This window comes from Pseudorca crassidens, chromosome 13 (genome assembly GCF_039906515.1).
Source record: "Pseudorca crassidens isolate mPseCra1 chromosome 13, mPseCra1.hap1, whole genome shotgun sequence".
Lineage (NCBI taxonomy): Eukaryota > Metazoa > Chordata > Mammalia > Artiodactyla > Delphinidae > Pseudorca > Pseudorca crassidens.
This window is the reverse complement of record NC_090308.1, coordinates 73,974,880-73,999,617: the sequence shown is the minus strand read 5'-3', so window position 1 is coordinate 73,999,617 and position 24,738 is coordinate 73,974,880. Positions and strand designations below refer to the sequence as shown.

The window sequence follows — 24,738 nt, the reverse complement described above, 5'->3', positions numbered from 1 at the left end:
GGTTTCATGGGGCTGGAAGCACAGAATTGGAAACTTGAAGGGTCTTAAACACACAGTTGGTTTCTCTCTCTCTCTCAAAATATCAATATTTGCCAAATTCTAAAGCTGTGTATGATGGGAGCTAAGCAGAACATATTTGAAAAGCCAAGCCATCACTTGAGGCTGAAGTGACAAAGCCCAATCATACTCTCAGTTGAGAGCTGTGGAGTCAGGTCTTTGATTAGAGGCAAATCAGAATAGATTGCATCTTCCCAAACCCACATGCAGCCTCTACCCCTCTCAGTTCCTTACTGAATTAATGTAATTTACCTTCTCTGCTCTATCCACCCAGCAGAGCAAGGAGGCATCCTCTCATCATGTGGAACCTCTTATCAATCAGCATTTAGTAAAAACATTACTAAGTATATAAAGAGACAGGACCATTTGACCAAAAACAAGAGAAAACAAACCAATGAAAGCAGAAACTCAGGTGATCCAGATATCGGAGTTAGCAGACAAGGACTTTAAGATTATAATGTTTAGGAACATAGAGAAAAAAGGGACAAAAGTGGTAAGAAGGTGGAGAATTATTCTAGAGAATTGGAGAGAGTGTGTGTGTGTGTGTGTGTATCAAACATTGTGGAAGCAAAAATTTTTTTGATGATAACTCAATGGATGTTTTTAAAAACATATTAGCCTTAGTAGATGATATGATTAATGAACTAGAAGGCAAGTTAATATGTCCAAACTGAAGCACAGGGAAGAAAAAAATAGACTAAAACAGAAAAGAGCATGAAAAACATTTGGGATCTGGTCAAAGGATCTGTCCTATATACAATTTGAATATAGAAGGAGGAGAAAGAATGAATTGGTCAGAAACAATATCTAAAAATATTTCTCATGAAATTTTCAGAACCAACTCATATATTCAGAATGCTTTGTGGACCTCTAAGAAGGATATATTCAAAGAAAACCACACCTACGTACACAATGGAATGGCATCTTAAATTGCCAGAGATGCCAACCTAGAATTCTATACCCAGAGAAAGCATCCTTTTAAAATTAAAGTGAAGTAAATACTTTAGGCAAATGGAAATTGAGAGAATTTGCCACCAGTGGATTTTCACTAAAAGAAATACTACAAGGGAATTCTTTAGGCAGAGGGGAAAATGATCCTAGGAGAAAGTCAGGATAGGCTTACATGGAGTTAAAACATTCTGTTGTTCTAGGATTGTTAGTGTAAAGTTTGTATTAGATTATAATAAGTCAAGGATGCATGTTGTAATCTCTAGAGTGACAACTGAAATAATAGTGAAAGTATATATCTAGCAAGTTAAAAAGGGAACTGTAGATTAATAGAAATATTTGGTTAGGCCAAAAGAAAGAAAGAAAAGTATGTACAAAAAACAGGTGTGTCAATAGAAAACAGATAGTGAGATGACAGATAAAAATCCAGGTATATATGTAATTAGATTGAATACAGATTAATTAAATAATCCTAGTAAAAGCCTAAGATTGTCAGACTTCATTAAAAAAAATGATACTGACAAACATGCAGATTAAAAGAGACATACTTTAAATATAAGGACACGGAAAAGTTAGGGTGGAAAAATAAAGTTGGTGTAGTTATACTATCAGTAATTTCAAATACAGCTTTAAGGCAAGGGGCATTACTAGAAATAAAGAGAAACATTTCATAATGCTAAAGGGATTAGTCTATCATGAAGATGTCACAATCTTAAATCTGTATGTCCTTAATAGCATATCTTCAAAATGCATAAAGCAAAACAAGCAAAACACAAAACTTAAAGGAGATACACATATCCACAATCAGAGTGGGAGACTTTGACACCCCTCTCAAAGACTGATCAAGCAAGAAGACAACATCTGAAGAGTTAGTAAACTTGTGCTGATTGTACACCCAACTATTCAAGAAATCATTCTTTTCATTTGAATATAGAACATTTGTCAAAATTGACCAGATGCTGGACATAAATATAACCTTAACAAATTTCGGAGTTTGAAATCATTTAGAGAGTGTTCTCTGACAACAGTAAAGTTCAGTTAGAAATTGAGAAAAAAAAAAAAAAGACAACCAGAAAAGCCCCAATTTCCTACAAATCAAATAATTTGTGTTTAAATAACCATGGGTTGTAAAAGAAATTACAACAGAAATTAGAGAAGATACTGAACTGAATAGTTATGAAGATACTACCTATCAAAAGTGTAAGGATTAAAAAAAAAAGTGTAAGGATTTAGCTAAAGTCATGCTTAGAGGGAACTTTATAGCTGTAAATACGTTTATTTAGGAAACAAAAATAATAAAAAAATTAATCTGAGTTTCCATCTCCAGACAGAAGATCAAACCTAGAGAAAAATAAAAGAAATGAAGTAATAAAGAGTGGAAATCAGTGAAACAGAAAATATACAATAGAGGTATTTAATAAAGTAAATTTTAGATCTTTGAAAAGATTAACATACTTGATAAACTTTTTTTTTTTTTTTTTTGTGGTACGCGGGCCTCTCACTGTTGTGGCCTCTCCCGTTGCGGAGCACAGGCTCCAGACACGCAGGCTCCGGATGCGCAGGCTCAGCGACCATGGCTCACAGGCCCAGCCGCTCCGCGGCATGTGGGATCTTCCTGGACTGGGGCACGAACCCATGTCCCCTGCATCGTCAGGTGGACTCTCAACCACTGCGCCACCAGGGAAGCCCCTTGATAAACTTTTAACAAGACTATTTGAGTAATACATTTGGTAAATGTTTAACAAGACTAATGAAAAAAATAGGTCAAACACAAATGGCAAATATCCCCCTAAAGAAGGGGAAATCACAGCAGAGTCTACAGACATTAGAAAGGTAATAAGAGGGTATTATGAATAATTTTACAACTAAGTTTTGGGTGAAATGGACAAATTCCTGGGAAAATACAAATTTTTCAAAATTAATAAAAGAGGAATTAGGAAACCAGAATAGTCAGGGATCAAAGAAATTTAATCCATTTTTATCAAGCATATATGGGGCAAGCCCTAGGCCCATATGGCTTTACTAATGAATTCTTTAAACACGGTTTTCTTTGTTTTTGTTTTTTGATTGAAGTATAGTTGATTTACAATGTTGTAAAACACAATTCTTAAGCAAACTTCCACAGACAATAGAACCAGAGGGAAAACTTCTAAATTCTTTTTATATTTTATATATATAAAATTCTTTTTATATCTTTTTATATAGCATAATCTTCATATCATACCTGTTTAGGATTGTACATAAAGCAAAATTATAGACACATTTTTCTTATGAACAAAGATGAGAGAATCAGAAACAAAATATTGGAAAGTCAAACCCAGCAATATGAAAAGGCCAACATGAGGGTTTATTCCAAATATGCAAGGGGTGTTCGATGATCACAAACATTCACAAAGGGGTTGCTACAATTCCTCACTTGAACAGAAAATGGCAAAAGCAATCTTATTATTTTAATAAAATCGTTTGTTAAAAGTCAATATCCATTCACGGCTAAAATTTCTTAGCAACCTAGAAATGAAAGAGAATTCTATTAACTTGATAAAGAGTACCTTTATCTTGTTTTATAAACAAGATTTAATCTGATAAAGAATAGGTTATCTTGTAGTTCTGAGTAGCTACAGAAAGCCTGGGGCTGAAATATTTCCCAGTGAAATTTTGACAGTTTTCCCCTTGAGATCAGGACTGCAACAGGATGCTTATACTTCTTTTGTTTTTTTTAAATTTTTTGGGCTGTGCTGCGCGGCATGTGGGATCTTAGTTCCCCAACCAGGGATGGAACCCCTGCCCCCTGCCTTGGAAGTGCGGAGTCTTAACCACTGGACCACCAGGGAAGTCCCCAGGATGCTCATACTTAAAGGCAAGAGACATGACAATCATATGGATTCAAAAGGAAGAAATAAAACTTATCCGTAGATAGCATGACGTGTATATAAGAAAGATCAGTAAAATCTACAGGCAGATTATTAGAATTAAATGAGCTTACCAAGGCCCCTGGAAACAAGGTCAATATACAATAATCAACTGTATTTTTATATACCAGCCCCAGAAATTGATAATAATTGAAATTGATAATAATGAAAATACTATTTGAAATTAATTTGAAATATTATTAATTCAGAATTAATTTTTAATTAATATTAATTAATTTTATATTAATATTAATTTTAATTAATATTAATAATATTTTAAAAAGCATCCAAAATCATACACCTAGGAAGAAATGGAGTGATGTGTGTTGAAAAACTTTATTCAGAAAAATAACAAAATATTTAGAGAAATTAAAGAAGATCCAAACAAATAGAAGCACATACCATGTTAATTGATTGCCTTGGCTCTTCTTGGCCTTAGAGTCTTGAAGATGAATAAAGCTAGAGGACTTAATTATCAAATGTGTTATAGGCAAGATGTGTCACAGGGCTGTAGGAATTAGAACATTGTATTGGTATAAAGATGGACATATAGACCAATGGAGCAGAATAAAAAGTACAGAAATGTATCTGTTGGTCATTTGATTCAGGACAAAGGTGACTTTGCAATTCAGAGACAACAAGATGGACTTTTCCATAAATGATGCTGTTTTAGTTGGGTACCACAGAAAATAATGTTAACCCGTAAAACACATGTCAGTTCCAGGAGGATTGCAGATCTAATTGTGAGAGAGAAAATGAAAAAGCTCTTAGGAGAATAGGTGAATATCTTTATGATCCTGTGCAGTCAAAGATTTCTTAATTAGAAAAAACAAAACAAAAACTCAGAAATGTTAACATTTAAAAAAAGGCTGATAAAACTGGACTTCATTAAAATTAAGAATTTACTCAACAAAACGCCTCAGTAAGAGACTAAATCGACACATGTGGAGAAACTCATGGAAATTTGTATTCAGAAATATAAAGTACTGTTACAATCAAAAGGAAAAAACAGACATCCAATAGAAATACGGGCAAAAGTCCTGAAAAGGCACTTCATGAAAGAATATATCCAAATGGCTGGTAAACATATGGCAAATTATTCAATTTCTTTAGACATCAGGACATGCCAAAAAAAAAAAAAAAAACCCACAATGAGATACCACTAAAGACACAGCATTCTGGCTAAAATGAAAAATATCCCTCAGAACCAAGTGTTGCCAAGGATGTGGAACAATCCATCTCTCATATACTACTATTGGGAATATAGATTGGTACAACCATTAAAAAAAATTGTTTGGCATTATCTGGCTGAATCCTATGACCCAGCAATCCACTCCTGTGTATATGCCCAACAGAAATGTACAAAAGATAAGTTCAAGAATGTTCGTAGAAGCACTATTTCTAATAGCCTCACACTGCAAACTACCTAAATGTACACCAGCCAGAGGATGAAACATAATAGGATATTTTCGGCAATGACAATAAATGACTTACAAATTGAATGGAACACTGTGTATTCACCTCACAAACAATGTGACTTAAAAAGGCTAGGCCCGAACGAGTACATACTGTGTGATTCTATTTATATAACGTACAAAGATAGACAAAACCCATCTATGGTGTTAGGAGTCAGGTGATTGTCATATGGTAGTTAATAAATTGGAAGGGGGCCTGAAGGGTATGGGATGCTGGTAACAGTTTCTTGTTCTGAGTGCTGGTTATACAGGTTCAATTTTTGAAAACTGAACAGAACACTCATTTTGTGTGCTTTTTTGTGTATGTTAATCTTCAACAGAAAGTAAAAAAAGAAAAGAATGAAATAATAAAAGCATTGTGTTCCCATTGATTAGTTTCTTGAATTTGTATTGTAATGGACCTTCCTGTAGACTCAGGGAGAGCCTTGGTGAGCTCTGGCCAGGGGGGGAGTTTCTTTTGTTATTCAGGGCTGTCCTAACAAAGCTCAGCTGTCACACTGATGAGAAGCAGGACCTCTCATCCCAAGAGCGGTAGAGCTGCTCTTCCCAAGCCTTCCCAGGGGTAAGAACAGTGGTTAAGTGTTGTGGGTTTGAACGGTCTTTCCTGCTGAGATACAGACCACATTCAAAATGCATTTAGAAGTGAACTGCAAGCTACAAAGCAGTGGCCAGGCACAGTCCTTGAGCTGCTGTCCAGCTTGAGATGAAGATTCTTTTTTAATGAGTGGAAATTCAGAGAAGCTGCCCACAAAAAACAAAACAAAACTTGATTTTGGCAAGAGAATGACAGGCTTTGCAGGAAACTCGAGATTTCAAGAATCATATTGTCATTCAACTTACAACGCTACGTTCAACACTGCAAAAAAGAAAGAAACGACCATTTTCAAGGTGTGGGTGATAGAGAAGAGAAAATTGGCACCTAATTTTGACGTTCTTACACTTTAATTGAAGATTAAATTATGCTAATTATTGAAATAAGTAAGGCTTTGCCCTTTGCCTTTACATCCTGGCGGCTTTGATTTCTCTCTCTCTCCTGCTCTGCTTTCCCACATTCAGTTCCAAAGCAGATCCTCCTGGCTTTGTCTACACAATATGTCCAAAATTTGACCACCACTTCTACTGCTATTACCCTTGATCCTGGTCCAAACCACTAGCCTTTCTCACCTGGGTTTTGGCTTTAGCCTCCTAACCACTGTCTCTGCTTCTGTCCTATCCTTGCCATAGGCAGAGATGATCCTTTGAAACATGAGTCATATAATATCCCTTCTAGTCTCAAAAGGCCTTGATGGCTTCCCATTCAACTCAGTGGAAAAGTCAAATTTCTAACCAAGGTCTACAGGCATTCATCTGATCTCACCACATTCCACACCCCTCTGCCCATCCAGCCTTCAGGAAATGCTCCTGGCTGACTCTCAACCAAGTGATTCTGTTAGGTCACCACTCAAATATCATTTTCTCCTGAAGGCTTCCCCTGACCAGCTTATATAATAAATACTGAGTCCCATCCTTCCTGCCAAGACTCCTTTTCACCTCTTCTTTCTTTTTCTCTAAAAAGATGAACACGATCTAACATATTATGTAATTTTTGTATTGTTGATCTTCCCCCATTAGAAGGTAAATTTTGTGAGGGCAGGGATTTTATCTGTTGAATTCTTAGTCCCTGAAACAATGCCTAGCTGGAGGCTTGGTGTTCGATAAAAATTTGTTGAAAAATTATTAGGAATATCAGCAAGAGAAAGTTTGACAATATGCTATGAAAATGGTTGTAATATTGAAATGTTTTGAATTTGGTGCCTTTTTCTTACTTTTGATGCTTTATACGAAAGTTCAAAAGTGACCCTTTTGAGTATTGCTCTATGAATAAATCCACAAATTTATTCTAAGTTGAAACATTTTTTTAAGTCTTAAGTTTTAGTTTGACCTTGTGTTTTATTTTTTTAATAAATATTTTTCCTGATGGTGTACAGAAATTACTCATTTGAATTCTATTAAAATAGGACCAATATACCTATTCTAAAAGTCAAAGTGAAATTGACTACAGTAAACGTCAGCCGTCTGTAGTTTCCGAGAAATGAGTCCTTACGGTAATTAATTTTTCTACATAGATGAAAACTATTCTGTGTAGCCATTTTTAAAACTTCTTAACCTTTTGGATGTCAAAATTTCTAAAGCTTTTTCACTTATATTTTCTCAAGGAAAATATAATGTATATAATTTCATCTTTTAAAAATAGCTTAGTCCAATAGAGAACAGACTGGTGGTTGCCAAGGGGGAGGGAGTGGGGGAGGGATGGAGTGGGAGTTTGGAGTCAGCAGATGCAAGCTAGTATATATAGAATGGATAAACAACAAGGTCCTACTGTATAGCACAGGGAACTGTATTCAATACCCTGTAATAAACCATAATGGAAAAGAATATAAAAAAAGAATGTATATATATGTATAACTGAATCACTTTGCTGTACAGCAGAAATTAACACAACATTGTAAATCAGCTATACTTCAATTAAAAAAATATTAAAGCTGAAAACGAAAACAAAACAAAACAAAAACTTAGTCCAGTTTAACTTGGATGTCATACTATATTGATATTTACATTTATTGAGGTATTTAGCTATTTATTTCATTGATATGTTTTTGTGCTTAATTTTTATGGTTTTTAAATTTGTTTTCTTTTATCCTATTTTTTGCTGTCACATTATCAGCAGCTGTGCATGGGATCCAGATGACCAGACTTTGTAACCGAGACATGTACATTGGCCAGGGAAGGCCTGTAAAGTTTTCTCATGAATTGAGAACACATGCTTCACTCTTCAAACCTTATGATATCAATTTGGGCTCTTCCAGAAGCCTTCTCTTCTCATTTCCTTGTCTGCATTGCAGGTGGGTCATGGTCATGGAATTTAGAGCTGGAAGAGGTCATTCTGGGCCTGTTCCCTTTGGCCTTCCTGCTGGTCCCAGGAGTGACCTGTGACTTCTGCATCCAGCACAGCTCTTAGGCACTGCTTCTGATCAGGCGTTTTCTCTGTTCAAACGCACTGTGGTACAAGAAAGTGTCTCAAAGCCTTCCCCTCACCCCCAAGTATAACCTAATTTTTTGAGTATAATCTATTTGGGAGGTGTTCATTTTTTTAAATTAAAAAAATTTTTTTTTTAACAAAGTTAGGACCTGATATAAAAAGAATCTTCTTCTCTACCCCTTCCACTCTTCTCTCCACCTCTCTCTCTTTTGCTTTCACCCCTCCTTTCTCTCTCTCTCTTTTTTTTTTTTTTTTGTGGTACGCAGGCCTCTCACTGTTATGGCCTCTTCCGTTGCGGAGCACAGGCTCCGGACGCGCAGGCTCAGCGGCCATGGCTCACGGGCCCAGCCGCTCTGCGGCATGGGGGATCTTCCCGGACTAGGGCACGAACCCGTGTCCCCTGCATCGGCAGGCGGACTCTCAACCAGTGCGCCACCAGGGAAGCCCCCTCCTTTCTCTTTTAAACCTAAATTACGTAGCAAAAGATGATGATGTGCCCAGAGATACAAATGGTTGTTCTTAGGCTACATATTGAGGCAGTTGTAGTCTCAGAGTATTTGGGGGTTAGGCTATCATGGGAGCAGGGCAGGGCCTCAGTGTTACTACAATGTGAGACAGAAGCTAGAAGTAATTCAGCTGGGGCACGAGGGAGGGACCATAGTTAGGAGGGAGGGCTCAGGGTCCCTAGATTTACCATCCTTTCCTCCTACCCTTTCACCCTAACTGTTTCCATTCTTACTTCAAAAGACTTCACTGGGACCCTTCATTAAGGTAAGGCAGTAGGAAGGCTGGCAGGGAGGAGTGGGTGTGGAGAGGTTTTGGGAGCAGAGGGTCCTTCCATAATAAAGGAAAGGGATATTGTACGAGTGAAACTGGGAAGGAGTTAAATGTTGGTCACCTGGACATGAGTAATTTATATATAAAAAACCAAGTTTGCTTAGTCTTTGTATTTGCACCTGGCGTTAATTAGTGTAACTGAATAGTGCAAAACGTTTAGAAGATCCATGGTACCACTGAAGATAGACATAAAATGTATGTCTTACATTTTATGACTTGAATTCTTACTTAATTCTGTGTTTAAGTTTGTTTTCATGGTCGTGAGGTTGGTTTAGACTACCATAGATTTCATTTTTATTAAGACGGCTAACACGAGCAAGGTAATGTTAAGGTCTATACTCTGCACTGAATGGCTCTAAATTGGTTTTATGGGAAAGTTGGAGAATTTGCCCTTAGAGAATCCACAACGGTGCAGTACTGCCCGTTATGTACATCTTTTTAGTTGATTTCTTGGACTTGATTGAGTAGTTTGGTGATTGAATACTAGCTATTTTGCTTGAGGCTTTACATTTGTGAGGGAGAGGGGAGAATATGAGAATGAATGAGAACAAGACGTTACCAAGGGTGGGGTTGGGGGTGGGTGGGAAGGGGAGCTAGTACCTTCCATCACCACTAGAGGCCCCTCTTAAACCAAATTTCACAGTTAATAGCACCAGGTTTTCATAGTGGGGCCTGGCTCCGTCATTGTAAATTAAGCATATTTTACGTTATCGTTCTACATAAGTAGTATGACAGTACTTTTATTCTAGAGCATATATTACAATGCAACCCAAGTGGTTTCTATAAAGTATATATTAGAACAACTATGATCTATTAGATTGAAAACAAATTAGGAATCTTTCTCTGCTCTTCACTTTCAGTCTCTAAATAAGCTTTTAGTGAAAACATGTAATCAAAGACTATGGCCAGATGAAAATTATATGTCTCCCCGGCAGTGCAAGGCTATTTAGGTTTAAGATTATTACTGATTTAATTAACATGCGTTTAATCACTGAGCGTTTTTCTGTTGGTAGACTATAAGGTTGTTTTAAGTTATATGCTAAAAATTACATGTATTTCTTTTGTGAGTATAAGCAGCTTCTAATATCAAAAACCTACTAAGGAAATGATTCAAAACTCTTTCTTAGACTTAATATTATCTGTGGTAAAATTAAATGCTTTCCTTTAAGAGTAATACACATATTCTCAGCTTTTAGTTTGGAATTATTCTGGATGTAGGTTGACCTCACCGAGAAAGCAGGCAGGCAGGGCAAGGTCATCTTGTCTGATGAGGATGGTGGTTCTGTTCCAAAATAGAGAGGCTGACAATTTGGAACTTAGTTCCACCTTCTGAGTTCTTGTTCCTGTTGGATTTTCTTTGTTGTGACCACAACTAGTTAGTTGTTGTACTGAAAAGAACAAGTTCTAGGTTGTTGGATGCTATATTTGGGATGTGACTAATATATTTATCTCCCTGTGTGATGCCCTTTGGCCAATTACTCTGAGTTCCATGAGGGCAGGGAGTTTTGTGTATTTTGCTTATTGCTGTATCCCTAAGGGTCTTGAAGAGTGTCTAGTATGTAAAAGATCTGCAGTCAATTTTTCTTGAATGATCATATTGAATTGCAAAAAATGACATGTAATATGTAATAATAATTCGGTTATTCAGTGAAAGCAGTTAAAGGAGAAACTTGTAATTCCTGTAGGAAAAGATACGTGGAGAGTATCACTCCTGCCACCTGGCAAATTTTTGGTCTGACTTATGTTTTGAAGAAGATTAAAATAAAAAATGATCTCTGATCTAATTTTGTGTTATATAGTTTATATAATGAGTCTTAACATAGTGTCTGGTAATTGGTAAATAAAGGAAGTTAAAATGATGTGTTTTACCATGTCTCCTTTAGTGTTCATGACAGTTCTTCTAATTAGGCATGAGGGTCATTATTTTACACGTGAGGAAACTGAGGTTCAGAAAAGGTAGACGAACCTGCTGCAGCCAACACAGCTGATGAGGGGCAGAGTTGGGGCTCCACCCACGTCGCTGGACTCAAGGGCCTTTCCCTTTTTTTCTTTTCTTGTTTTTTTTTTTTTTTTTAACAGCATGCAGCTTTTCAAACAGAGTTTGAGCAGAATTTTATAAATATTTTTCAAGATGTGATGAAATAACTGTGATTTGTGACGTAACTTGGAAGTATAAAAGATACTGGCAATAGAAATGTATTTCCGGAGAGGGGTAGTACTTTTTCGCCCATGTCTATTTCATGTGGGCTTTCTGTCAGGACTCTGTGTAATCTGATTTAATCCTTTCAGTTGTCCTATATGCTAAGAATTATCACTCCCATTTTAGAGATGAGAAAACTGAGTCTCAGATTAGAAGCGTCCCTTAGCCTTTCTGCTAATAAGTGGCAGAACTACAGTTCAATCTCAGGTCTTAAATTCTTTTTTTTTTTTTAATTGAAGTATAGTTGATTTACAATGTTGTGGCAATCTCTGCTGTAGAGCAAAGTGACTCAGTTATGGCATACAGACATTCTTTTTTATATTCTTTTCTATTATGGTTTATCCCAGGATATTGAACATAGTTCCCTGTGCTATACAGTAGGATCGTGTTGTTTATCCATTCTATAGATAACAGTTTGCATCTACCAACCCCAAACTCCCAGTCCATCCCTCTCCCTCCCTCCTTCCCTTTGTCAACCACAAGTATGTTCTCTATGTCTATGAGTCTGTTTCTGTTTTGTAGATAGGTTCATTTGTGCCTTTTGTCTGGGTATATTCCCAGGAATAGGATTGCTGGATCCTATGGGAATTCTATTTTTAGTTTTCTGAGGAACCTCCATACTGTTCTCCATAGTGGCTGCACTAACTTACATTCCCACTAACAGTGTAGGAGGGTTCCCTTTACTCTACAAAACAGGGATTTTTTTTTTTTTTTTTTTGGCCGTGCTGCGTGGCTTGTGGGATCTTAGTTCCCCGATGTGGGATTGAATCCACAACCTCGGCAGTGAAAGCGTGGAGTCCTAACCACTGGACTGCCAGGGAATTCCCAGAGGTCTTCAATTCTTGAACCCTGTTTTGTAGTAAAACAGTGCCTCCTGTTAGAGTAGTTATTTTACAGTTAACTAATTTCATACTTTAAAAAGTATCATTTGAGTTTTGCTGATGAAAGGCTTCCACATTTGAGCATGCAACATCTCTAATTTTCTTTTACATTTGCCCACCTGTATAATGCTTTTAAAAATATGACATTTTTACATACTGTATAAACCTTGTAAATCATATTATCATATTTCAATTTCGTTTGGCATTGTTTTTCTCCTTCTGTATGGAACTGGAGAGAGAGCAAGATTAAACTACATAATTATATTTTTCTATTTCTAATCCTTTTTGACGTGTCCTCTTATACAGGCATCCCTCACGTTATTGTGCTTCCCACTATATGGTGTTTTAAAAAATTGAAGGTTTGTGGCAACCCGGCATCAAGCAAGTCTCCTGGTGCCATTTTTCCAGCAACGTTTGCTCACTTTGTGTCTCACTGTCCCATTTTGGTAATTCTTGCAGTATTTCAAACTTTTTCGGAGGCCTTCTGAGCCCCTCAGGAGTGGTTTTTGGAGCAGCGCGTTACCTGCAGGGCGCTCCTGATGCGGAGCTGCGAAGGTCGTTGGAGTCCGACCTTTCTTAGCCCCGCGAGGACACACAGGGCACCTGTGGAAGTCAGGTTCCTTAGTGTCTCTTCTCAGCGGAGGGCGGAGTCCAGGCGTTCCTGTGAGATGTAACTTCAGGAAAACAGGGAAGCTTTGGTCATTTACTGAACAGAGAAATAAATCCAAGGAGATTAGCTGATGCATGTGAAGATGAGAAACAGACAGGAAATAAATTACTCTGCATAAAATAGGAAAGCTGGGACTTCCCTGGTGGCACAGTGGTTGGGAGTCTGCCTGCCAATGCAGGGGACACGGGTTCGGGCCCTGGTCTGGGAGGATCCCACATGCCGCAGAGCAGCTAAGCCTGTGCACCACAACTACTGAGCCTGCGCTCTAGAGCCCGCGAGCCACAGCTACTGAGCCCATGTGCAGCAACTACTGAAGCCCACGCACCTAGAGCCCATGTTCTGCAGCAAGAGAAGCCACCACAATGAGAAGCTCGCGTACCACAATGAAGAGTAGACCCTGCCCGTCGCAACTAGAGAAAGCCTGCACGCAGCCATGAAGACCCAATGCAGCCAAAAAAAAAAAAAAAAAAAAAAAAAGAAAAAAATCAGAAAGCTGGGCTGCCAGGGAGGCTGGAGGATGGGGGAAAGAGTGTAGAGGGGAAAAATGATGTGGTTGGTGACTGATGGGATTAAAACAGAGGTCATTGAAGGTGATTTTTATTTTAATGTTTTTTTTTTTTAACCATAGGTGTTCAGTGTAAAACAACCTTCCAGTGTTCTCCAAGAAATAATTAACAAACATCTGTTTCTCAGTGTGCTAGGTAGAGGTTGATCTATTTTTGGAACAGTGAGTCCTGATGCAGGAAGAGGGACTGCCCCCAGGGAGCCAGTCTCAGGGGTCACAGCTGTACACCTTTCCTGCTTCTAAAGAAAAATTTGGAGAAAGAGAAGAGACTAATTGGGAGATTGTGCATATGTATTTCTTCCTTTAATGGAAATTATTCACTAAAATAGCACCAGGAGAGAGGAGGATGAAGACAAAGAGGCAAGGGGCAATACAGTAAAAATCCCCCAAGCAAATGCTTGCATGTTTCATTGGGTTGCTCTAGGCAACCTGAAAATTTCCGTGAATGAAGATTCTGGTGTTGTTCCATGACTTGTATCTATCTTGTATCTAAAATTTTTGTTTTCACCATGATTTCTTAAGTCCTGTTATACACTAGCATGAGGCATCTGTCCACAAAGTTTTGGATGAGTCCTGCAGCTCCAGGAAGAAAAGAGAGTGGCATGAGGACTAAGTCTGTCTCTCTTAGAAAGCTCTCCTGCAGCCCATTTAGTGTCTTTTGCTTCTAATTTGTAGGTGAGAACAGGGTCAGCTAGCCCTAGCTTATGGGGATATGAGAAGGTAAGTATTTTTAACTGTCCAGCCTCTTTGGTAGAGGATACATACAGTAGAGAAGCAAGATGCTAATGGCCTTTGGGTAGCAGGTTTATTCCATCTGCCAGAAAATGGTACAGAAGTCATCAGGAAAGTGAATAAATGTGTGATAACTGACTTAACCTAGCAAAGAACCTTCAGCCTAGGTGCCCTCAGGGAGGATCACCCCTGTCAAAGAATATGGAGAATTCCCACACACAGAAGGTTGAAATCTCAGAATTTAGAGAACTTATGCACTATAAAGGTGGAGACGTGGGGAAAAGCTGAAGATGGGCGGCATTGCTGGAAATACATATAGTAAGCAAACTGCCGAAATGGCTCCAAACACCCCCTACACACACACGGAAGAGTTTAGTTTCTGGAGACATTCTTTGAGACAGCATGGAGACCACGTGAAGCCTGCATTCTGAAACATGGGACCCTCATCCATCTCCTCCCTCCATGACCCCAGAATACTGGAACCAGGGGGATATACCCCAGAAAGAAAATGGAAGGATTCTTCTCTGAGGAAATTAAGAGCCCTGGAGAAAAGACTTTTAGACACTGACATTTGGCTTTTAATCTCTCTGTGGTCTCTACCTCTGGGCAAAAGCTCTGAGTCACTGCTCCAAAGCTGGGAGTAAAGATAGTTGTCCAGTTCATTCACAGTGAAGCCCCCACTTTATGAGCTGTGCTCTGGGTGAGTCAGTAACCTTGGCTTTTTGGTTTGTTTCTCCTGACATGGAACTGCAGCCCTATGAGTGGGTGAGGAGTGTTGGAACCTCAGTATTCCTGGCCTACTGTGCTTGGGGTAGACCCTTCAGCTTGCTTGTTGGAGGAAGGGCACCCTCAGCTCTCAGGTGCACTCACCTAGAATTGAGCCTCGGCTACAGGGAGCGAGCAATGCTGGCAGCATCCCCCTTCTGCAGAGATACCATGGCCTCTGACAGAGAACTGGGGGCACAGGGACCCCTGTGGGCCTGGCACACCTACCCAGAGTAGAACTGTCCTCATGCTGTTTGGGGATGAAGGAGGGAGTGGGTCATGGCTCGAGCGCCACAGACTCTCACTGTTCTTATCAAGATTTAGTAGATTTTTGAATAAATGTTTCTTCATTTGCTATATGTCCTTAGGGCAATTTCAAGAGATTTTCAGATGGTTGTATTTTTATACTTTTCACCACTTAGGTTTGTTTTGCTGGGGAGTAGGTCTACCAAGCTCCTCATGTCCCAGTTCTGGAAATTGTCCTCCATTTTGGTGGTTGGTAGACATGCTGGAGGGACTTGTTTAGAGCATCCACAGCTCTACACATGTGGAGGAGACATGATAGAGGCAGTTTATTTTTTTTAACTTTTTATTTTATATTGGAGTATAGCTGTTAATGTTGTGTTAGTTTCCGGTGTACAGCAAGTGATTCAGTTATACATATACATGAATCTATTCTTTTTCAAATTATTTTCTCATTTAGGTTGTTATATAATATTGAGCAGAGTTCCCTGTGCTATACAGTAGGTCCTTGTTGGTTATCCTTTTTTTTTTTTTTTTTTTTTTGCTGTGCGCGGACCTCTCACTGCTGTGGCCTCTCCCGTTGTGGAGCACAGGCTCCGGACGCGCAGGCTCAGCGGCCATGGCTCACGGGCCCAGCCGCTCTGCGTCATGTGGGATCCTCCCGGACTGGGGCGCGAACCCGTGTCCCCTGTATCGGCAGGTGGACTCTCAACCACTGTGCCACCAGGGAAGCCCCTCCATTTTAAATATAGCAGTATGTACATGTCAATCCCAAACTCCCTAACTATCCCTTCCCTCCCACCCTTCCCCCCTGGTAACCATAAGTTTGTCCTCTAAGTTTGAGAGTCTGTTTCTGTTTTGTAAATACATTCATTTGTATTATTTCTTTTTAGATTCCGCAAATAAGTGATATCATAGGATATTTTTCTTTCTCTGTCGAGGCAGTTTTTTTTATGGTGGAGACATAGAACTCTGAACCTGAGTTCCTTTGCCTCTTTCCAGACTTAGAAGTCATTGGGCAGATGGTATGGATGTTACAGTTCAGCTACATACTATAAATGAATGTGTGGGAACAAGATTTATTAATAACGAATGTTCTCAGTCTTCTCCCACTCTTTTACTAGCTAAAGGTGATTTTGTCTTTCCTCACACAGATTCTTCCCTCCCTTTAGAGAGGAGATTTCTGTGTTTGTCAGCCTGATTCCAGGCTTTTAAAATTATCTAGAATTGGGAAAACTGGTAAAGAAGGATAAGCCCAGAAAGATTAGAGGAAAAGGAAAAAAAGGAAGAGGTTAAGAAGAGCTGGATGAAAGTAGGAGTAGGAGAATGAAAGTGTGTGTGTGCTGGGCATACCTAGCTAGTTGGGTGGAGAGAGAGTTTGTTGGGGTGGGGAGATGAAAGAATTGGCAAGAAGAGGAAAAGAAAAGAGACTGACAAAGTTTTGCTTTCAGTTATGGATGGATTTTCTTTCATGGTCCTTGACAGATGCGAGGAAGGTTTGTAATACTATTCTAATTTTGTTTGGCTGGTGATCCGTAGTCCTCTATATGCAGAGACTGGTCTATGTATAGCCCTTGTTCTTATTATATTTTAATAGGTAAACAATAAATATACCTCTCCCCTGCTTCCTTATTAGATTTCTGCCAGTGGTACTGATTATAAAGAATGCTGATCTTTATATCAGACTCAGGAGAAATGGAAAGAATCATGGTCTGTCTTAAGAAAAGCATCTGATTGTTCTACAGTTCTAATAAAGATATAAAACTTAAAAAAAAAAAAAAAAAACAACTTTTTCATTATTGTTATATTTGATCTGATGGTCTGTGACCAGTGATCTCTGATGTTATTATTGTGATCGTTTTGGGACACAAGGACCTGAGCCCATATAGCTGGTGAACCTAATCCACAAATGTGTGTGTCCTGACTGTTCCACTGACCAGCTCTTCCTGTCTCTCACCCTCTTCTCAGGCCTCTCTCTTCCCTGAGACACAGCAATATTGAAATTAGGCCCATTAATAATCTTACAGTGACCTCTGAGTGTTCAAGTGAGAGGAAGTGTCGCACGTCTCTCACTTCAGAAATGCTAGAAATGATGTAGCTTAGTGCGGAGGGCACGTCCAAAGCTGAGACAGGAAAGCTAGCCCTCCTGTGCCAAACAGTTAGCCAAGCTGTGAATGCAGAGGAGTTCTTTTCTAAATTTTTTGCTTGGCTGCGTGACTCGCGGGATCTTAGTTCCCCAAACCTGGGCCCTCGGCAGTGAAAGCGCAGAGACCTAACCACTGGACTGCCAGGGAATCCCCGCAGAAGAGAAGTTCTTGAAGGAGATTAAAAGAGCTAGTCCAGTAAACACATGAGTGATAAGAAAGCAAAGCAGCCTTATTGCTGATATGGAGAAAGTTTTTTGGTCTGGATAGAAGATCAAACCAGCCACAACATTCGTTTAAGCCAAAGCCTATTCCAGAGCAAGACCCTAACTCTCTTCAATTCTGTGAAGGCTGAGAGAGGTGGGGAAGCTGCAGAGAAAAATTTGAATCTAGCAGAGGTTGGTGTGTGAGGTTTTAAAAAAAGCTATTTCCATAACATCAAAGTGGAAGATCAAGCAGCAAGTGCTGGTGTAGGAGCTACAGCAAGTTACCCAGAAGCTCTAGCTGAGGAAATTAATGAAGGTGGCTACACCAAATGACAGATTTTCAATGTAGACAAAACAGCCTTCTGTTGTAAGAAGATGCTTCAAGGGCTCTTATAGCTAGAGAGGAGTCAACACCTGGCTTCAAAGCTTCAAAGGAGAGATTGACTCTCTTGTTAGGGGCCAGTGCAGCTGGTGACTTGAAGTTGAAGACAATGCTCATTTATCATTCTGAAAATCCCAGGGTCCTTAAAAATTATGCTAAATCTACTCTGCCTGTGCTCTGTAAATGGAACAATAAAGCCTGGATGACAGCACATCTGTTGACAACATGGTTTACTGAGTAATTTTAGCCCACTGTTCAGATATACTGCTCAAAAAAAAAAAAGATTTTCTTCAAAATATTACTGCTCATTGACAATGCACCTGGTCACCCAAGAGCTCTGGTGGAGATGTACAACAAGGTTAATGATGTATTCATGCCTGCTAATATAACATCCATTCTTCAGCCCACGGACCAAGGAGTAATTTTGACTTTTAAGTCTTTAAGAAACACAGTTCATAAGGCTACAGCTGCCATAGATAGTGATTCCTCTTATGGATCTGGGCAAAGTCAGTTGAAAGCCTTCTAGAAAGGTTTCACCATTCTAGATGCCATTGGAGCATTTGTGATTCGTGGGAAGAGGTCAGAATATTAACATTAACACGAGTTTGGAAGAAGTTGATTTCAACCCTCATGGATGACTTTGAGGGGTTCAAGACTTCAGTGGAGGAAGTAATTGCATATGTGGTGGACTTAGCAAGAGAACTAGAATTCAGAATGGAGCCTGAAGATGTGACTGAATTGCTGCAACTTGATGATGAAACTTAAATGGATGAGGAATTGCTCTTATGGCTGAGCAAAGAAAGTGGTTTCTTGGGCTTCCCTGGTGGCGCAGTGGTTGAGAGTCCGCCTGCCGATGCAGGGGACATGGGTTCGTGCCCCGGTCCGGGAAGATCCCCCATGCCGCGGAGCGGCTGGGCCCGTGAGCCATGGCTGCTGAGCCTGCGCGTCCGGAACCTGTGCTCCGCAACGGGAGAGGCCACAACAATGAGAGGCCCGCGTACCGCAAAAAAAAAGAAAGTGGTTTCTTGAGATGGAATCTACTCCTGGTGAGGATGCTGTGAAGATTGTTGACATGACAACAAAAGATTTATAATATGGGATAAACTCACTTGATAAAGCAGCAGCAGGGTTTGAGAAGGTTGACTCCAATTTTGAAAGAAGTTCTATGGGTAAAATGCCATCAAACAGCACTGCAGGCTACAGAGAAATCATTTGTGAGAGGAAGAGTCAATTGAATCGGCAAACTTCGTTGTCTTATTTTAAGAAACTGCCGCAACCAGCCCAGCCTTCGGCAAACACCACCCTGATCAAGTCAGCAGCCATCAGCACTGAGGCAAGACCCTCCACCAGCAAAAAGATAATGACTTGATGAAGGCTCAGATGATGGTTAACATTTTTTGAAAAATAAAGTCTTTTTAAATTAAGGTCTGTACTTTTTTTAAAATTTATTATTTTAATTTATTATTTTTGGCTGCGTTGGGTCTTCGTTGCTGCGCGTGGGCTTTCTCTAGTTGCGGCGGGCGGGGGCTACTCTTCGTTGCAGTGCGCGGGCTTCTCATTGCAGTGGCTTCTCTTGTTGCGGAGCACGGGCTCTAGGCACACGGCCTTCAGTAGTTGTGGCTCGCAGGCTCTAGAGCGCAGGCTCAGTAGTTGTGGCGCATGGGGTTAGTTGCTCCGCGGCATGTGGAATCTTCCCGGACCGGGGCTTGAACCCGTGTCCCCTGCATTGGCAGGTGGGTTCTTAACCACTGAACCACCAGGGAAGCCCATGTACATTGTTTCTTTACATTGTATTTTTAGACATAATGCTATTGCACACTTAGTAGACTACAGTATAGTATAAGGATAACTTTTATATGCACTGGGAAACCAAACACTTTCTTGTGAATCACTTTCTTGTGATACTCACTTTATTGCAGTGGTCTGGAACCCAACCCACAATATCTCTGAGGTATGCCTGTACACTTAAATTATTTGAGTTCCACTCAAGATTTTCATTTCATTTAAACTATCTGCTTTTGCTTTTAGGAACAGCATGAAAAGAAAGAAATTCATCACCTCATTTCCTGGTGAACAAAGATCATAGGTACATTGGGTTCTGAGTTTAACATTTGAGGTGTAACGTAAAAAAAAAAAAATCTACATTTGTTGACTTTCTGTTTTTCTCTTTGATGGTCGTTTAACTTACTTTCCCATTAAACTGGTACTTAACACTTGATGAAATTATAGTATTTATGCTATATAAAATCTGTAAGATTTTCTTGCCTTTCTAAACACCCCAGTTTTGCAGTTAAAATTTAACTTAAAAATTATTGAAACTGTGGTCTATAAAGGTTTTAAAAAATAAAATTAGGATGGATGCCACTTCCCTGTTTAATTTATCTACTTCAGAATGGAAGCTGCTATTATCAATCATGGGCAGTCAACCCTTCCACACACCTACACTTCCTGTCACACACTTCTCTTGATTTTTCTTCCAGGAGCTTGGTTTTTCTCTCTGCTTGTTTATATTTTCTTTTATATCTTTAATTAAGCTATATAGTTTCTTACATAGCTGTTCCACATTTTGTTTATTTTTTTATTTTATTTTTAAAATTTATTTATTTATTTATTGACCATGCCATGCAGCATGTAGGATCTTAGTTCCCTGACCAAGGATCGAGCCCACGCCCCCTGCAGTGGAAACGTGGAGTCTTAACCACTGGATTGCCAGGGAAGCCCCTTAAGTTTATTTTTTAGTATTTTATTTCTGTTGATATTGTGAATAGTATCACCGTTATTACAGTTTTCCCTTTTTCACCCTCCCTTTTTTTTTGAGTGTGACAGTAGAAGAGATTAAGATAAAGTAATACATTAACATGGTAACCAAACATACAGTACAACAGAGCTTGTTATGCAAAACAGTGTTTTCCATCCCTGTCCCTAGGCCCACCCCCCTAAACACAGCCACTTTATTTTTTTTTTATTTTTGAAGTATAGTTGATTTACAATGGTTTAATTTCTAGTGTACAGCAAAGTGATTCAGTTATACACATATATATACATTCTTTTTCTATATTCTTTTCCATTATGGTTTATCATAGGCTACTGAATATAGTTCTCTGTGCTGTACAGTAGGACCTTGTAGTTTATCCATTCCATATACAATAGCTTACATCTGCTAACCCCAGCCTCCCACTCCAACTCTCCCCCAAGCCCCTCCCCCTTGGTAAGCACAAGTCTGTTCTCTATGTCTATGAGTCTGTTTCTGTTTCGTAGATAGGTTCATTTGTGTCATATTTTAGATTCCACATATAAGTGATATCATATGGTATTTGTCTTTTTCTGTCTGGCTTATTTCACTTAGTATGATAATCTCAAGTTGCATCCATGTTGCTGTAAACGGCATTATTTCATTCTTCTTTGTGTAGTAATATTCCATTTATATATATACCACATCTTCTTTATCCATTCATCTGTTGATGGACATTCAGGTTGCTTCCGTGTTTTGGCTGTTGTGAATAGTGCTGCTATGAACATAGGGGTGCATGTATCTTTTTGAATTAGAGATTTGTCTGGATATATGCCCAGGAGTGGGATTGTAAACACAGCCACTTTTAACCATTTCTCTGTTTTGTTCTTCTGATGGCTACTTCCATATCTCTAAGTAATACATTGTACATTTCTACAGAAATACTCACTAAAAATAACAGGATTAATGGAAAAAATTGGTTGGGCAGACCACTTAAAACCTGTCACTTTGTAACTGGAGCAAGGAAAGGTTTGTAACTAGAGGCAGGAAAGATTCAACCTGCTGAATTATGGAGTTAAGGGCAAAATGCATTGAAGTCAGGGAAAACCATGTGGTAAACACTTCTGAAACAGAGCAGATGGGCCAGCCTGAGCCAAGAGCCATTGTGTATGGACCTGTCTTTCTCTGAGGCTCTCAGCTCTGTGGTTATGCTTTGCCTTTTACCGTGTTTCTTAGTGGCATGAAACATTAACGTGCTGGGGCAAATTGCATGTGTGCCAGCATGCCTAGGTTAGTTGCTGCTGCCTCTGGCCCCAAAACATGTTCCACGCCTTGTGCCTGAAAATTGGACTCCCCTTGCCCAGTCCCTCATGTGGCTCACTGATGAATTAGACTGGTTGACAGAGCCTAGGTCACATCTTTATCTTAGCTGTGATGGTGACTGGAAATTAGTTTCTTACATTCTACCTTGAGAAAGTGGGAGTAATAGTTAGGGAAACTGTCAGAAGTGGAGAGTATGTTCAAAAGTTTTGGGTTATCAGGTATAGTCCAACACACACATATGTGCATATGTATACTCACACACATGTATATCCATGAACTTAGATCTTCATTCATCAGTTTTAAACATTATTTTTCCCCACTCTGACACATGAAGATGCAGTGTGCTTGCATTAGCTCTAGCTTCACCTCATCATCTCTGCAGTTTTGAGTTATAGCATTTTATTTCTTCTACTATTTGCCTTTTGATTTTCAATTATTTCTTTAAATCTCTATTTTTGTGTTCTATTAACTCTTCTCATTGTCTGTTGACCTTTCACTGTGTAAGAAGGTGACATTAATGTCCTCTGTCTCACCTCTCCACCTCTTTCTTCCCTTCCAGTTTCCACTTTCTATCAGCTGTTTATTTTTATGTTGCCAAGACTGATAACATTAAATTCTGTTCTGTAACTGCAATTCAATCTTCCAATCTTTGTCTATACATTGATTCTAAAAGTTAAAAACCAGCAAATAATACTCTTGATATTATTATGGTAACATAAATATTTTTCACCACTGAGTTGACCAAGGGAATAAGATTCTGTTTTTTTACATCAGGCCAAGTGTTCTCTGCCCTCGGGCCCCTCAAAGGAGATGTTCTTGGCATCCAGATCAAATGGTTTGCCTTTTCTTAGAGTGCATAAATTATACAAAATCTTGCTACATTTTAGGTGCTTCGTATTTGGGCCATTGGCATTCTTTAAGATCATTTTGGATTTTTTAGAGTTTCGAATTACTTTTCCTTTTCTCCTTGAGAAGGCGTAACTAGCCTATATCTTGCAGAGCAATACTGTGTCTTGGAATCTACTTTACTTTCTGCTTCTCCAGGGAGTCCTCCTGTCTCCAGTTCTAGGCTTGACTGCCATTCTCTAAATCTGCTGCATGACAGTCTTTGGAGATGTTTATCCATTTCACTCTTACAGACATTGTTTTATGGGTCTTTCCTCTTCCGCGGTTTTCTCCCTCATTTTGCTGAGGGAAGTACATAATTAACTTCTTCAAGCAAAAAGTGTATGGACAAGGGAGACTTGTATTTATTTTGGACTCACACTTGATTGATACTTGACTGTGCAAATTGTGTGTGTAGAATTCTGTGTTCACAAAAACTTTCGCTTAGGACTTTGAAGAGGGTGCTTCATTATATACTTGTATCATATTGGGGTAAAAAAGTTTCATGCCTGCCTGCTTCTCATTCTTTTGTAAGTGATCTCTCTCTGTGTTTGTTTTTCTGGAAACGTTTAAGTTTTTTTTTTTGTACTTTTATACTGAAATACCATAGGTCTGCTTCTAAATGCATGTCTGTTCCGTTCATCTTGTTTTGCCTCTCATGACTTTCCTCTGGGGATTTATTACTTATTTTAAAATAATTATATCTTTTGTGTATTTGCTTTTCAAAAATCTCTTACCAGTTTGGTGACTAGACCTTCTCGACTGATTCTCTGTGTCTGTCGTCTTCTCTGTCCTAGTTTTTGTCCCATTATGTTCTTGCAGTATTTGGGACATTTCCTCTATTTATCTTTTAATTCTTACTTTGCCTATTTTAATTTCAGCAATCAGAATTTTTTCCTTATGCTCGGTTCTTTTTGAAGCATGCTGTGTGTGTTGTTTTATGCCATAGCTTCTTCTCTTGTTCTGGGTGTACTAGTATAATACAAATTCCATTTATATATATTATAAAATAACAATAGTTTTTACAGTTCTGTTCTATACATTATCTCTGTTTCTTCAGTAGTTTTGGTTTTTCTGGTAATATGTATTTTTTTCTCCCTGTCAATTGTTCTGGAGAGCAGACTGGTACAGTTTTCCCATAAGTCTCTCTCCTCAGCAGGTGTCTCTTCCATGGAGAGAGTGCACAAGGGTGAGACTTTGCTATTTAGGGTGAGTGAATGGGCAGGACGGGGTGCCTGTAGATGTACAGTAGAGCTAGGATTAACTCTTGGACATCAACCCCTCCATTAGAGGCCTGTCTTTGCAGGCGATTTGAATGGTTTTGTGAGAGACTGGCTTCTTTGCCGGGATTGTCTCTGGGGCCGGGGTTGGAGAGATGTGTTTTATTGGGGATGTGGGGCAGCTGGTACAGCTGCTTTATATAATTCCCCTGTTTTCATTCCCAATTCTTACACCCACCTTCCAGACCTGCTCATGAGCCCATCTGGGGTCTCTGGGGACCTTAACTTCCTCTGCTCCTGGCCACCCCCTCTGCACCCCCATGGGTCTGGGCTTTAGCTTCCTCTGCCCTTAGTCTACATTCCATCCCACATCCACCAGAGACTTGTTTCAGTCTCCTTTGCCTAATTATCACTACCGCTCCCCCACTTTGTTGTTTTGGCTGTTACAGGTTTTTTCCCCCTTTGTGTTCATTTCCTGCCTTAGGAGAGAAGGAAGACAAAAGCGTACATTCAGTCAGTCATCTTGGGTTGGAAAACTTCTCTATT

At 39.2% G+C, this 24,738-nt stretch overlaps 1 protein-coding gene across 6 annotated transcripts in view; it reads left to right on the top strand.

Moving 5' to 3' along the window:
- BCKDHB (branched chain keto acid dehydrogenase E1 subunit beta) overlaps nt 1-24,738 on the top strand; it is a 293,140-nt gene that overhangs the window by 94,024 nt on the left and 174,378 nt on the right. Inside the window, exon 9 of one of the 6 annotated variants that reach the window (XM_067702710.1) lies at nt 3,764-5,760. The exons of the other annotated variants lie outside the window; for them this stretch is intronic. Coding sequence (XP_067558811.1) covers nt 3,764-3,922 — 159 coding nt within the window. The 3' untranslated portion in view covers nt 3,923-5,760. Of the gene's footprint in view, nt 1-3,763; nt 5,761-24,738 lie in introns of those variants that run through there. 6 annotated transcript variants of the gene reach the window in all.